Source organism: Amphibalanus amphitrite, unplaced genomic scaffold, assembly GCF_019059575.1.
Source record: "Amphibalanus amphitrite isolate SeventyFive unplaced genomic scaffold, NRLGWU_Aamphi_draft 000505F_arrow, whole genome shotgun sequence".
Lineage (NCBI taxonomy): Eukaryota > Metazoa > Arthropoda > Thecostraca > Balanomorpha > Balanidae > Amphibalanus > Amphibalanus amphitrite.
This window is the reverse complement of record NW_024881999.1, coordinates 359,618-373,152: the sequence shown is the minus strand read 5'-3', so window position 1 is coordinate 373,152 and position 13,535 is coordinate 359,618. Positions and strand designations below refer to the sequence as shown.

Here is a 13,535-nt window from a genome sequence, read left to right as displayed (position 1 = left end):
CAGATCATATCACATATGCACTGCGTAACGTCTCAATACTTTGAGCTTAACACTGAAGTCATACTCCAATGCACATGTTGTGATCTGAGCAAGACCACGAGCACTTGTAAGGATTCGGTACTCAATCAAAAAACGTCAATCATAATCGTGAGATACCGCTTATCGGATGCCGTCACAAGACCATCAGGTTAAGATTATGCAAAACGGGCATTACGAGTTGAGCGTCAAGGTAGACAAAACTCGCGTAAAGGCTTGATTTCTCAGGCATTGCTCGTTTCACCTGTCATGAATCGATAACCGACGATATACCGTAATTCACCACGTTACGAAGAACGCTAACTAGAAGTCGTGGGAGTCTCGTGCATTGTCCGGTTGACCGTATCTAGGCCTAGTGGTTATGATTCATCACTGTCCTCATTGCTTGTTATACGATGCCCTGTGACCACGGAACGCATTGAGCTCACTTCGTTGTCGTGAACGTTTTCCACTCGTAGGCTGGTGTATGTATGTTTCCACTCTCGATCGTGTTGCTGGCCTTCTACCGTCTCACGCAGGGCTCACGTACTAAAGCACATATGATATCGTATCGAGCACGCTCGTTCGTAGAGCCTGGTGGCCACCACAGATGTGGCTGTTCATTTATCGCCACTTCATCGTGGACAGCCATGCGTCTTTCAAGTCACCACAAGCCGATGTCAGTGCTCTATCATCGTGTTTACGTCTACACCGTTAGCTGCGAGACAGGCTAGTGCAGGCGCATTCACCCCTGGCGTTCTTTGTTCTCTCCCATCGGGGATTACACGGCCAGGAGTCATTTAAGCCAGTGCGGCGTCACGCAGCTCTCACTGTCCGACTCTTGGTTCCGCCTGGCAGACGAACCTCCTGCTGCCGTCACACTCACTGAGTTGCCAGCCGTTCTGGTCGACCCCGAGCCTCACGGGCCGGTGTGTGGCGCAGCTGAGCCGGCGACTGTTCAGCGCCAGGTCCTCCGCCAGGAAGGCGCTGAAAGTCTCCACCGGGGCGCCGCCGGCGTCGAAGAGGAATTCTCCCTCGCGCTGTAGGTCGGATATGCCGATGTAGGGCTGCTCTTCGGCAGCTCGACGCAGCACCAGGAACGTTTGTAGGTTCTGCTGCTCGACACGGTTGATTGGGGAGACCAGCGCGGCGCCTACTCCGAACAGCGCCGGACACGCGGCGCGCGCGTCTGTCCACGAGGCAGCGCGGAACGCGGGTAGTCCCAGGCAGATGCCGCCCGCGTTCAGCATCTGCTCCGGACAGGCACCCTCGCTCGGTTGGCACGTGCTGGTGGTCGGGTGACAGAAGCCCGTGTTGCACTGCTCGCCGCGCTGGCACGAGGCACCGATACGGAAGTTGGACACGCACCTGGCGTAGGTCGGAAACATGAGTCAGAGGGGCAGCATCGACGTAAAGCATCGGCAGCCTCGACGCTTCAGAGAAGCCACTAAATGAACGGCGAAATTTATGGATTAAACGGATTGAAAGACGTTTGGCGTTGATTTGACAGACAAATTGATGACACTCCGGTGGGATATACGCTACACATGGCAGGTGCCTGGTAACCAGAATATCGGCACGTTAAACTTTACCCGTGTTATAAGCAGGCGGTAGAGCCAGTAACCAGCTACCTCCTTTCCCCTCCCCACGTACCGATGCACGAACAGTCCCTGACAGGTGAACGGTTCGCAGTGCTGGTTGAGCGGACACCCGAGAGTCTCGGAGCAGTCACTCAGAGTGTCCACCTCAAACAGGGAGTGACGCAGGTCATCGCACGTTTGCCGATAGAAGAACGACAGGAATCGGTCTGCCAGTGACTGCCCGCCGGCGCCTGTCGCCTGGAATATGAAAGAAATCACATAGCATCAGACACGTGATAACCTGCGGAAATTCAACATTTATTTGTTTCTAGTCCGTCCAATTCACGCTATCACGTATAGATCACATAATAAGGGTAACCGTATGTAATGCGTAGGGGACTGCCGAGGGCAAGATTACTGGAGCCTAACCAAGGGGACTGCAGGACACTCGAGTGTGTGAGCAGAGGTCATCCGAGAATTAGGTCAGATCCATCCTGGTTCACCGCGCTCAAGGAATCCAGACTTAGCCCGTTCGCAATGACCACACCGCAAGCCGCAAGGTAAGAACTGAGAAGATCGGTGAGCAGACAGGATGTGACAGATAAGTCGGGCTTTCGGACTGGTTTCGGTGTCGCTGTGACGCGCCAACAGGGATTGGGAACGGCGACCGCCCCTTCCGTCAACTGGTTTCTCCGGTGGACGTATTATCGCGCTTCGCTTCCTTACTATATTTGACGCCAGTGACCGGAATGAAGAGAGGTGTATACTAGTTTCAAACCGGCCTACTTAGCTAGGGAGAGAGGTACAAACTGAAACTAGTTAGTAATACGGGATGATATCAGTTACGAGCTCTCGACGGCTGAACGTTTATTTCCAATCAAAGACAATCATTTGTTGCTTGGTGGGCTGTCCGGTGCAATGCCGGTGCATTCTAAGCACCTAATCAGTGCCGTTAGAAGCCATAACCATTAACCAAACTGTATAGTTGGGTGCTCTAAATTCTGAAATTTTTCTAAGCGATCAAACGTCTTCAATTACACCTTTTAAACGCATTAAAAGTGACCACTCAAAGTAACCGTATGCAGCCGATTTGTGATTGGCTTTGCATTTTGAACGGATGAAATTGCGTAAAATATTACATCATCACGCACAACGGCCTAACTTACCACAGCGATTAGCGAATAGCGATACAAACACTTATTGCCGCAATTGACTAGTGACTATTTGAATGACTAGTTGAAATTCATTCAGCTTTACATTCAAATATTAATTAAATCAAATGTTAAAATATATTCAAGACTTTCGCAGCTAACGTTTTGAAACGTACTCACCAGAGCGACGACTAGCACCACCGTCCACCGCATGTCGGGCACCACCCTCGGACGGCACCAGTGGCACCACTTGGCTGGTGAATGTACCAGTCCTGATTCCCGCAGAGCACCAACGGTACCGCTCAGCCACTTCTGGTGTTCCGCGCGGCCCGTCACCGCAGTTGCTCAGATCAGCAGCACTACGGGAACCACTGGAAACTCAGAACTCCAACGCGTCAGAACCAAACACTAGTCCCTGGCCGACACACTAATGATGTCTGTCCCAATCACCACTGAGTCAGGAACTGCCGGCGAACCGTCTTCGGGCCAGCAGTATCTCTCTGCGTTCAGTAAGCGCCCAGGCCGAACCGTATCTGCGCCCACTACCGTCACCGAGACAACTAACTGTGTGACAGGCTGCCTCTGTGACCGCACCGCCTCTGATCCAGTCCGGTCCGGCCGGCTCTCCGACCCCCCCCCCCCCCCACCTCTGACCTGACTGGATGTCGTGCGGCGCGCAGTGGGGGAGGGGGGGGGGGGTAACCTGTCCGGAAGATGTCTCATTCCGTAGAGTCGGCACGGTGGGACCGAGTACACGCAGCAGGAACAAGACGCTGGAGGTCACTGCCCACTGCACCGGTCATCCGGCATACCGGAGCGCTTCTTCCTTTATCACACGTGGTTTGCTCAGCCTGTGCGCTTGACATTTGTTACTCAACTAAAAAGGACGAGAGAAAGTCAGTGTGACGCATCGATGACGATACAGTGAGCAGATTTTGACGAGGTGACCCATAAACAGCGAATGTAATAAAAGATTCCCATTTCGCGAAACGGTACGCCAATAGGTGATAAAACACTTCACTGGAAAATCAAACCATACATGCATTGCTAACCCCGCCCAGAACTGTACAAAATTGTTTATACAAACCACCCCAGTGGTGTCACTGACACTAAAACCACTGGTCACCACATCAACCCCAACCAAGGTCACCCAGCGGATTATTCTTTCAGACAATCAATATATATAAAAATTCGTTGTATTTCTCACCGAACGAGTCCATGCACCATACACCAACAGCTCTTCAATGAGGCCCTGTTCGACGGGAGTGGCGGACGGCAACGGACGGTAACAACCGACGACCGTTCAGATGACCCATTCGGACCGCCGTTTTAGCCTCGGATATGCTTGCAATAGCAAATATACCTACCACACTAGACGTGAGCAGCGCTCAGGGGTCGACCGCACGTTTAAACTCTGTTCGCCATTCAACGGAAGCCATGGGATAGATCGATTACTCCGAAATGAAGCATCCTGCCGCAGTCTACATGGAAGACCACTGACACCAAGTCGCACACAGCCCTTCGTCCCTTTTAACCTAGCAGGACAAAACCCACGTAACATTTGCAGCGGATATGCGGTAGACACCGTTCAGTCGCTAGGATGACGCACCATACACCTCACCAAAGACAGCGTCAGCATTAGACATCAATCAGGATGCTATGGAATTAAAATACGTGTTACAAAATGCAGCACAGTGCGATAATTTCGAGCACATGAAGATAAGAGCAATGTGCAAATAAATTCACTAAGATTTATCTATAGGGTCAAGGTAAATAAACAAAACATGCTGATAAAGTTTTCAGAAAAAAATAGCTATTTATGCTAGATATGTAGTGACATAAATCTACATCACATCAAGGGGAGAACAATAGATGAAAACATAATATTTAAAAATAAACCGTGGACATGCTTCACTTTCAAATAAATATAAACAAAGAACAACGTGCACGACAAACTCTACTCGTTTGGAATATTCGATTCATGTCCTCCTTAGGTACCCAAGAAACCATAAAAGCTTCTATCCATTCAAAGAGAGCATGAGAAATCCTACCCATCTCTCCCTACTACTCAAATAGAGTGCTACTCAAATAGACTGATATATTCTATCTATTTCGGACCATAAAATATTTTTCCAGGTCTGTCAGTCCAGTACTCAGGCTGGAAGATTATACACAGCTCGTATCGTAAGTACCTCCTATCGACCATGCAGCAGATTCCACTGCATAAAATCACTACACCCAGAGAACGGCTAAAATGTAACACAACTACCAGTCTGGAATGACTAATAAGTGGTATCAGTTTTGCCCGGTGCGCCGCACGCGGGGGCCGGGCCTGGCATTGAGGCAGTTGAGGCCCGTGTGGGTTGGACGGTCATATTCTACCGAGAACTGCTCACAAACCTCCGGCCAGCTCTTAGTCCCACCGAACTTTGACCTCTAAGAGGCTCTAGCACAAAACCGTTGTAAAATGTATGGAAAATAGCGAGAAAATAGCGGTCTAATCCTGACTCAGCGGTGATACGTTCTTCTCAATATACAAATTTCAGCAACACAATTTCAACCACTTAATAACTCTACTTATGGGTTATCGAATTTTTGGTTACCTGATACAAAACTGATTTCGATAGTTTTGGCAATTGGAATTTCAAGCCTTGCATTTGTTTATAATAGGGTTGATTTTACGAATCCTTTCGATATCAACTGATTTGAATTTGGCAAAAAGTATGTTTTCCTTTCTATTCCTACTTATCGAGACATCACAAACTGCACAGCTTCACGATAACTCACTAACAATAACTCTGATCACACCTCACAACAATACGCCCTCCAACGGAGAACACTTCATACGGACGGCAAACATTTTGCACCCGTTTCTCCATTCCTAACCAAACAAACCAAAACCCTTTCCTGTCCTTCACCTTCTCTTCTCCCTGCCATAGCCATCACACAGCCTTGACAGACCGTTTTCGTCCGGTCGACGGTAGCTCGCTATCACTGCCCCCTTCATCATCTTCTACGTGTCGCAGTGGAGAATACATCTCGGTGGAGCGGTCTGTCCCCGCCAGTTCCTCTACCGTTTCTGGTAGAGGTCGGCCCAGCGTCTCCGGTAGACTGAGGTTGAGTAGACCCGAGCCGGCCGCCAGACCGCCAAACACGACGAAATGCAGGTCCGGGTATATGTCGTTCTGGAGGGGGAGGGGGGGGGGGGATCCTTCAGAGCGACGGGAAATGTGGGTCTAATAAATCTGTCGTCCCAGACTCATTCCTCAACCCCACCGACTATCCAGGATGGCTGCCCCATCCCTTTGGACCACCCATCGACTCCTCAGATACCCACTTACCCCTCCGGGAAGCGACGAACCAACTTACCAGCAGTGCCATGAACGGGTAGCAGATGCCGCCGAGTCGAGCGAACACGTTAACCAAGCCGTAGCCCGTGTTTCGGATCGACGTCGGGAAAATCTCCCCCGAGTGGATGAAGATAACCGAAAAACTGGCCGACACACACAGCTTGCCTGTGAGAAGGGGAGAGGCTGGTTTACAATTTACACATACGCTCGATATTACGAAAACCGGGCAGTGCAGATTAGGGCCGGGGTTGGGTGAAATAAAAATGAAATAAAACTTACAAAATCACATTCGAGAAACTGCGCATGAGTGGGATACTGCTTCAGTCTTCTAATTTTTATGCTGCCTCCAGAGTCATAGTCAAAGAAAGGGTATTTCTAGTCTCCGAAAACACAATAGAACTGACGCCATACAAAATACGGCGGACTGAGTGACAGACTATGTAATCCTAGTTACATCATCGCCCACAATGTCAGCGGCAACACTTACCAATGAGCCCCAGCATCATCCTGACGTGTGACATTTCGTCCCGCCGCGGCAGGCCGACGATGGACAGACAGCAGACGCCACCCAGCAGCATGAAGGCGCACAGCGGCATCCGTCGTCCGAACCTGGGCGAACGCACGGCGGAGGGATTGTTAGGGAGTGGTGGGTGGCGCATTTGAGCATCCCCAGTCGAGGAGTAAACTCGGGTAAACACACGGTTAGAATGAGCTAGAAATACATCCACATTGTGGCTATCAGCGCTTCCTAGATCAAGGCAAGACATTTAATAATCCCAGTTGCAAAACCCGGAGGTAATTGAGCATTCAATCATACTTAATTTGACGACTCCACGACGGCAACGTTGGGCAAGACCTTCGCAGACCAGAGAACCGATAATTCACACTGTACTCTCCACATGGCGGGGCCGCAGCGCGTAACCCAAAAACGTCATCCCCGCCCGAATAGGTCGACCAGCACTCTCGTCACCCACCTGTTGAGGACGAGGGCGACGATGACATAGGCGGGCAGCTCGATAAGGCCGCTGAGGGCCACCGAGGAGAAGCGATCGCTGCCCATGGTGGCAGCCGCCGCCGTCAGCCCGTAGTAGCACAGGTTGTTGACGAACCTGGCATGCAAGGGATGAGGGTGGGGTGAGCTCTCAGGTGAGTGAAAGGTCGTGGGGATGACGTTCGTTGGATAAGAAAACCGCGAAGAGGAGGAAACAGTTAAAGGGAAGGGCGCGAAGCTACCATGTTATTATATAAAACCATTTGGTAGACGTACCTATGTACATTATGCGTGCTGCTATCGACAAATACTGCATATAAGAACGGAAGGGAAACAGCTGGCTGCATACCTCACTTTTATCTTAACATTTTAAAATAATAGTGCAAAACAACGCAGTCACCGAACACAAAAGGCGTATTTCACCAATCACGATCAGAACATGCGGTTCGATGTCGTACGCATCCCACGCCTCCTGACTTACACTAACCCTCACTCACCACGAAAACATCATGATCAGTGTCCAGACGGCCACCTTGCGGTACTTGAACAGCGATGTGACGCCCTCGGCCGGGGGGCCCGCTCCGGCGGCGGGCCGACCGGCCGGTGCTCGCAGTGTAGTGCCGGCCGGGAGAGGGACTCCGTTACCACGGGCCGTGCGCTGCAGGATACGCAGTGCTGCCTCCGGGCGGCCCTTCAGCAGGAGCCAGCGAGGGCTCTCCGGGATGTAGCTGCGGGAAAAGGCAAACAAGGGTCGGATGCTGGGAGTGGGGACTGAGAGTGAGGATACTTTTATTTTGCTATATCATATGTGTCAGAGGTAGGTATTTTCTGCAATATTTACCTCTCAACAAACTCAAACATTGCGTGTTGAAACACCGTAGCGATATTCAGCGCAGCAGTAAAATCTTCAGATGCTTCTAAACATTCGGTGCTCCGACATACATTCTCTTCCGAACCTTTTCCCATAACCAAAAAAGCAGATCTACATTCACGTCATTAGAAACCAATCCTTTTCCCCATACTCACAAGTAGAGGGTGCAGTAGCAGCATCCGAGCACCATCATGAGCAGGTACAGGTGACGCCAGCTATGTACCAGCGCCGCAGACATTGATAGTGCCGGTATGCCCAGCGCGAACGTGGCACTGATGAGGTTGCCGACAAACGCCCGCTGAGCACCGCCCACCAGCTCCGAAACCAGCACGAATGATGAAAGGATCACGCCGATCATGACGCAGCCCGAGACGAATCTGACGCACGCATCCGGGGGGGGGGGGGGGGGGGTTAGGCAGTGGTGGGGAGGAGGGAGAAGATTCAGGGCATCTCTGAGAGGTGAGTACAGCGAATATGAGGCACCACTGCAAGCTGACATCAGTAGGCACGCATAAATCCAGATCAGTTGCTGCCGGGTAGCCGGTTATCAAAAAACAAACAGTTCTTACGCTACACGTGAGAGAGAAAAGTAAATAATACTACCTAAACCATGCCCAAACCATGGCAATCGCAAACAAACATAAAATCCTTCTGAACTGAGCAGGTACAGTATGAAGCAATTCCAACTACAGAGGAACTACGCAAGCACAGACGGAGTAAACAATGCAATGCAAATCCATACCCCTTCAAGCTGGGAATATGTACCTAAACGTCTACTTTTCAAGGATGCTTTAGGCAAATTACTTAGAAATATATATCTAGTATCTAATCATAGACCTCTGGACGTTTGCAGAGGTCTATGATCTACTGAACTACAAACGAAAAAAACAAAACAAAGAACATTCGTCAAATTTAAAGATACAAACATAAAATAGGGAGTACAATTAGACGGACAACAAACAGGCTCTGAACGTGGTGCAGTGGTTGAGCAGGCAGCACACGATGTCGAACTAAGGGGGCAGTGCGGTGGTGGTGGGTGTCTATTTGGCCACGGCACGCGCGGTGGACGGACAGGCGTCTCTCACTGTGCTGGGTGCGCTGTGCAGAAGTGATCCAGGCAGTGCCGGCGGCCGGAGACGGTATTGTCAGTAAGAAAGATCGGTAAACGAATATCGCCATAGATTATTTTGGATTCGACCCAACTATCAAGTTGCAATTAAGCTGCATCAATGTTATACATGATGAAATTTTCTCGTACAAAGTTCCTCGAGTCCATATGACCACCTATCCTACCACCTATCACTCCCCCTAATCCTACCATCCTACTCTTCTCCTCTTTCCATCCGCACCCCGCTCTCACCGAAGCAGCACGAATATATCGTAGGTGGGCGCCGCCATGCTGCCTCCCAGGCAGGCGATCAGCATCAGCAGGCACAGGAACATGGTGCGCTGGCGGCCGATCCTGTCCGCCAGCGGCCCCATCAGAGGAGCAGCCAGCATCAGGCCGGCCATGTATACCGACTGGCTGGCCTTGGCCCGGTACGCCTGGTCGCACACCAGGTCCCACTGTGGAGACAAACATAAAAGATAGTTATATTTCAGGTCCAAGACACAAACTCCCACTCCAGTAAACATATTTATATAAACGGGTTACAAACCAGGTACTACTGAATCACGGCACGGCGTAAATAATGCGACGGCTTAGCAGCATATTTGACCACAAATGCCCATGGGGAGGGTTGCAACAATCATAAAATGTCCGACACGTTTTTTTCGCGATTGTCTAAAAAATATGCCGTACTTTATCTCACGACATATGTATTATCTGCACACATGACGAAATACTAAAGAAAAGACCTTAACCCTCGCCGGCACAGGCCATTTTGAGTCCTTCGACGGCACAAGGGGGGGGGGGGGTTGGTACGACCCCCCCTCGCGTTTGGCCCCTGATGGAGCTAGAGCTTCGCGGAAAAAAACGAACGTGTTGCCCGTCACGAGAGGAAGCCAATGATACCCAATTTTAAGGTCCTAGGTCATCGGGTGACCTTCCAGGTCAGGTCAATGACCCAAAAATCGGGAATATCGGGACCTGTTAGAAAGTCGTAAAGCGTGGCTGATAAGGGGTTTTCCGGGGTGCTGATCACGAATATCGTGTTAGTTTTGATCACAGATGATGTCGTTAAGCGTTTAGACCAGGTCTGGTCAGGTCAGGTCAGCTCAGGTCAGGTAAGGTCAACCGGTAGGGGTCGTGACGGGTATTCGTAGTACCTGTCATCCGCCTCTGACAGCTTCGTAACATGTTACGAAGGCACCAAAACTACTTCGTAAATGTTCAAATGGCTGCTAAATTCGAATTCAGCTCCAAAAACTAGCCTAGAAACATGTAAAACTCGAAAAAGTGAACCGAGGTCACCAAAGGTCAATGACCTGACCTGACCTTCAGGTGACCTTGACACCCACCCTTATGCATGGGAGCAACATCGAATCACATGTTTGAACGTTTGAAACCACGAAAAGCTTGCAAACGCGCGGCTAATGCGAGCCGACATACGCCGAATCGCGATTTCGGCCAAACATGGTCACGGAAAAGAGGTCACAGGTCAAAGGTCATTGGGGTCAGGGTTATGAAATTTTCAGGGTAGGTGTAAAATTGATTAATGCGAGGGTACTGAAAGTTTCGTCGCGATCGGCCGCTTTTTACGCGGGTTATTCGCGAAAAACATTAGGGGGGGGGCGGGTTGCATCAATCCCCCCTTGTGCCGGCGAGGGTTAAACAAGCATTGAGTGCCTCCCTCAACGATGTTGTAGCTCCATCATTTATAGAACGGGACTGTCGAGTCGACGGCTTTTATATGACTCCGACTCCGGCATCAAAGCACTGACAAAACCTCAACTTTGACTCAAGTTACTAATTTTTGTGGCGCCATTGTCGTCTGCCTGTCACGCTAAAAACGTTTGTCCAAAACACGAATGTCTATGGCTTTGGTTGCGAAAAGATGTCAAGAAACACTAAACGAGCGTAACATCTTAAAAACTGGCTTAGCAAGATGAATGCACTGGCAAGACGAATTCGGTGACCAATTACTCCAACTCCGGCCCGCCCCGAATTGTCCGGATCCCGGCCTGAACTGTTCGGACTCCGGCCGGAACTCCGGCCTGAATTGTCCGGATTCCGACCTGAACCGTCTGGACCCCGGACTCCGGCCCGAACTGCCCGCACTCCGAACGACTCTGGCTTCGACATCGATTGCGAAGTCTGGTTTACGAAGTCCTGGTTACTACTTACTGCGAAGCCTGGTTAACGAAGTTTCGAACGAAGCCCTGGTTCAAGAGACACAAACCAATCTAAGAGAATTAAAAAAATCAGATAAATCAGATAAATTGCCGGTCCCGTAGCTCAGTTGGTAGAGCGTTGAACTCCGCGTGGTGAGAGCACGCGTTCCCGGTTACAACAGTCCGGATTCGAAGCGCGACGGGCGCTTGACATTTATGGGCCTCCTGACGGGTATGGTTGCGGTTGGTGGCAGGCCGTAGCCAGGCGAAGTCAGTGAGGGGACCGGCCGTGCGCGGCTTTGTGCGCACGTTAAGCTTTGGACTCTAAATTCTGCCATAGAACTGGAATTGCGCGATCGGAGGGTAGAGGGCAGGGGGGTCACCGCAACAAGCTTCGCTTAGCGGTGGCTCTGTCCTTGTGAATCATTCCTATGAAAAGGTTCGGACTAAATTTATAAAAAAATGAAAAAAAATCAACAAGGGGATGTGCAAGGACCTCTCCATATTAATCGATGAAACTACTATTATGAAGAGGATTCAATACCTATCAAGGTGCATACCTATGGTCCCAACGGCCAACTTCCAACTTAAGTCCCAACATATACTTAGTTAGCTGCTTGTGGTAGTATTATATGCATGAACACCCACCTCTGTAACCAATGTTGTGTAATTTGAGTGATACTTGAAGTCAACACACTTTGATATTTCATTGTTTGGACATCTGTTGAGAAGTGGTGTAGAGCCACCATCTTTTGGATAGCATGAAAATTCTGGTGTAAATGCTGAAAAAGAACACCCATTATCAGTCTTGTATCATTGGCCATGCAATAAAATATTATCAAATGGCACTTCCTAAATAACATTTCAGATATTAAATAACAAGTCCACATTAAAAGCAGAAAACATCAGTCAAGTTAAAGATACACTCAGAAATGGTGAAAGCTAAGAACAAAAATTAAGTGATGATGCAATTCCAACAGCAATGAGAAATCATCTACATACTCACCAGCAAATTCCAGATTTAAATTTATGAATGCAGTGTACAAACTTGATAAACAAATCCCAAAGACATACTTCTTTTGCATGGGACCAAACTCCCCAATATGAGAGTAGATCTCATCAACATCCATGTCAATACTTTGAAGCTTTCTTCACCCTCAAAACTGCTCCCAAAACCTGCAAATTGTCACATCTGTAATGCCAAAAATGTCTCATTACATTTCACATGAAATGGATATGTAGATACAAACTGCATACCAAACTAGGTACCTACAATGTGTTTGTGCATAATGTTAGACTCAATGGAAGACACTAAATTCCATCTTTCTACACTGCCAACCACAAGTGAAGATCTTCCTTAGAGCTAAGGAGCCAGCTGTCCTTAGAGTAAGGAGCCAGAGTGCCAGCTGTCCGCTCTGACAGCTGGCATGTCTATGATCCAGGGGTCCCTGCATTTCCTTTTTTCCTTCCAACTCCCTTTCTTGACACTGATAACCCAACCAGATCAGTTAACTAGGTGAGTAGCCCTGAGTCCAGCTTATCCATGTTTTGAGGCAGGAGAATGAGAATGGCAAGAAGTAAAACAAGACATTACAAGACATTACATTCAATCCAATTGATGGAGCTGACTGCAGAAGTCTGGTAAGTGGTTGATGCCTGATATTTGGAGACAGCTTTATCAGCAGTCTTAAAGGGTGGTCGTTTGGGAGAGGGGTGCCCTCAGGGCTTGTAACAGAGCACGCGTCACTGAATTTCTAAAAAATAATAAATTGAAAAAATAATTCCTTACAGAGCCTCTGCCTCATAATTCACATGCTACAGGAATTCAAAATAACCTTATCAAAAAGTGCCACAACTTGTGTTGCAATCTCCAGATACATGCCCTTAGGCCACACTGTGCCTTGAATGCAGCCACCGTCAACGGGTCAAGCCACCGTCATAAAGCAGGTGTCATTGTTTATAACCTATGTTCCGCAGTTCAACTTTGACTTTACTTCAGATTGTGTACATGCATGTCAGACATTAGAAAATAGGTATCAACTGTCGTCTGTCCATAGCCTAAATATGTGAAAATGATATAATATCTAATTCTATCCATCAGGTTCACGTTCAATTTTTTAATGAGAAGAAGTTCGTATATGTCATCTCAAGCTTGATTTTATAGCCTTCATAAACTTTATAAACTTGCCTACGATCTTTATAAACATGCCAAAAATTCATAGATTGAGATATGGACGCAATTGGACGCACAACAAAAATATACGCCAGCCGCGCTGGCTGTATTTTGAAGCTGTTGCGCCATAA

At 48.9% G+C, this 13,535-nt stretch overlaps 3 protein-coding genes across 7 annotated transcripts in view; 1 reads left to right on the top strand and 2 right to left on the bottom strand.

Annotated features, from left to right (window-relative positions):
- Nucleotides 1-343: 343 nt before the first annotated feature.
- LOC122392885 lies at nt 344-3,347 on the bottom strand. Its single transcript, XM_043388227.1, has 3 exons — nt 2,927-3,347; nt 1,669-1,853; nt 344-1,383 (listed from the first exon to the last, which is right to left on the bottom strand). The coding sequence occupies exons 1-3, from the start codon at nt 2,957-2,959 to the stop codon at nt 843-845; spliced, it is 759 nt and encodes a 252-aa protein (XP_043244162.1). The 5' UTR covers nt 2,960-3,347; the 3' UTR covers nt 344-842.
- Nucleotides 3,348-3,926: 579 nt separating this feature from the next.
- LOC122392883 (organic cation transporter protein-like) lies at nt 3,927-13,521 on the bottom strand. Of its 5 annotated transcripts, none has more exons than XM_043388220.1 (10): nt 13,482-13,521; nt 12,238-12,423; nt 11,880-12,013; nt 9,319-9,524; nt 8,114-8,335; nt 7,585-7,815; nt 7,071-7,205; nt 6,584-6,705; nt 6,116-6,261; nt 3,927-5,931 (listed from the first exon to the last, which is right to left on the bottom strand). In XM_043388220.1, exons 2-10 carry the CDS (start codon nt 12,359-12,361, stop codon nt 5,689-5,691), a joined length of 1,563 nt encoding a protein of 520 aa, XP_043244155.1. In that variant the 5' UTR covers nt 12,362-12,423; nt 13,482-13,521; the 3' UTR covers nt 3,927-5,688. The 5 variants fall into 5 exon arrangements, with proteins under 5 accessions (XP_043244155.1, XP_043244152.1, XP_043244151.1 ...); XM_043388217.1 differs by having other exon boundaries at nt 12,238-12,407; nt 13,482-13,520; XM_043388216.1 differs by lacking the exon at nt 13,482-13,521 and adding an exon at nt 13,420-13,479 and having other exon boundaries at nt 12,238-12,407.
- Nucleotides 12,773-13,535, top strand: part of LOC122392884 (DNA replication complex GINS protein PSF1-like) — a 70,439-nt gene continuing 69,676 nt past the window's right edge. Inside the window, exon 1 of the mRNA XM_043388221.1 lies at nt 12,773-12,872. The gene's annotated coding sequence lies outside the window, so the exon portion shown is untranslated. The remainder of the gene's footprint in view (nt 12,873-13,535) is intronic.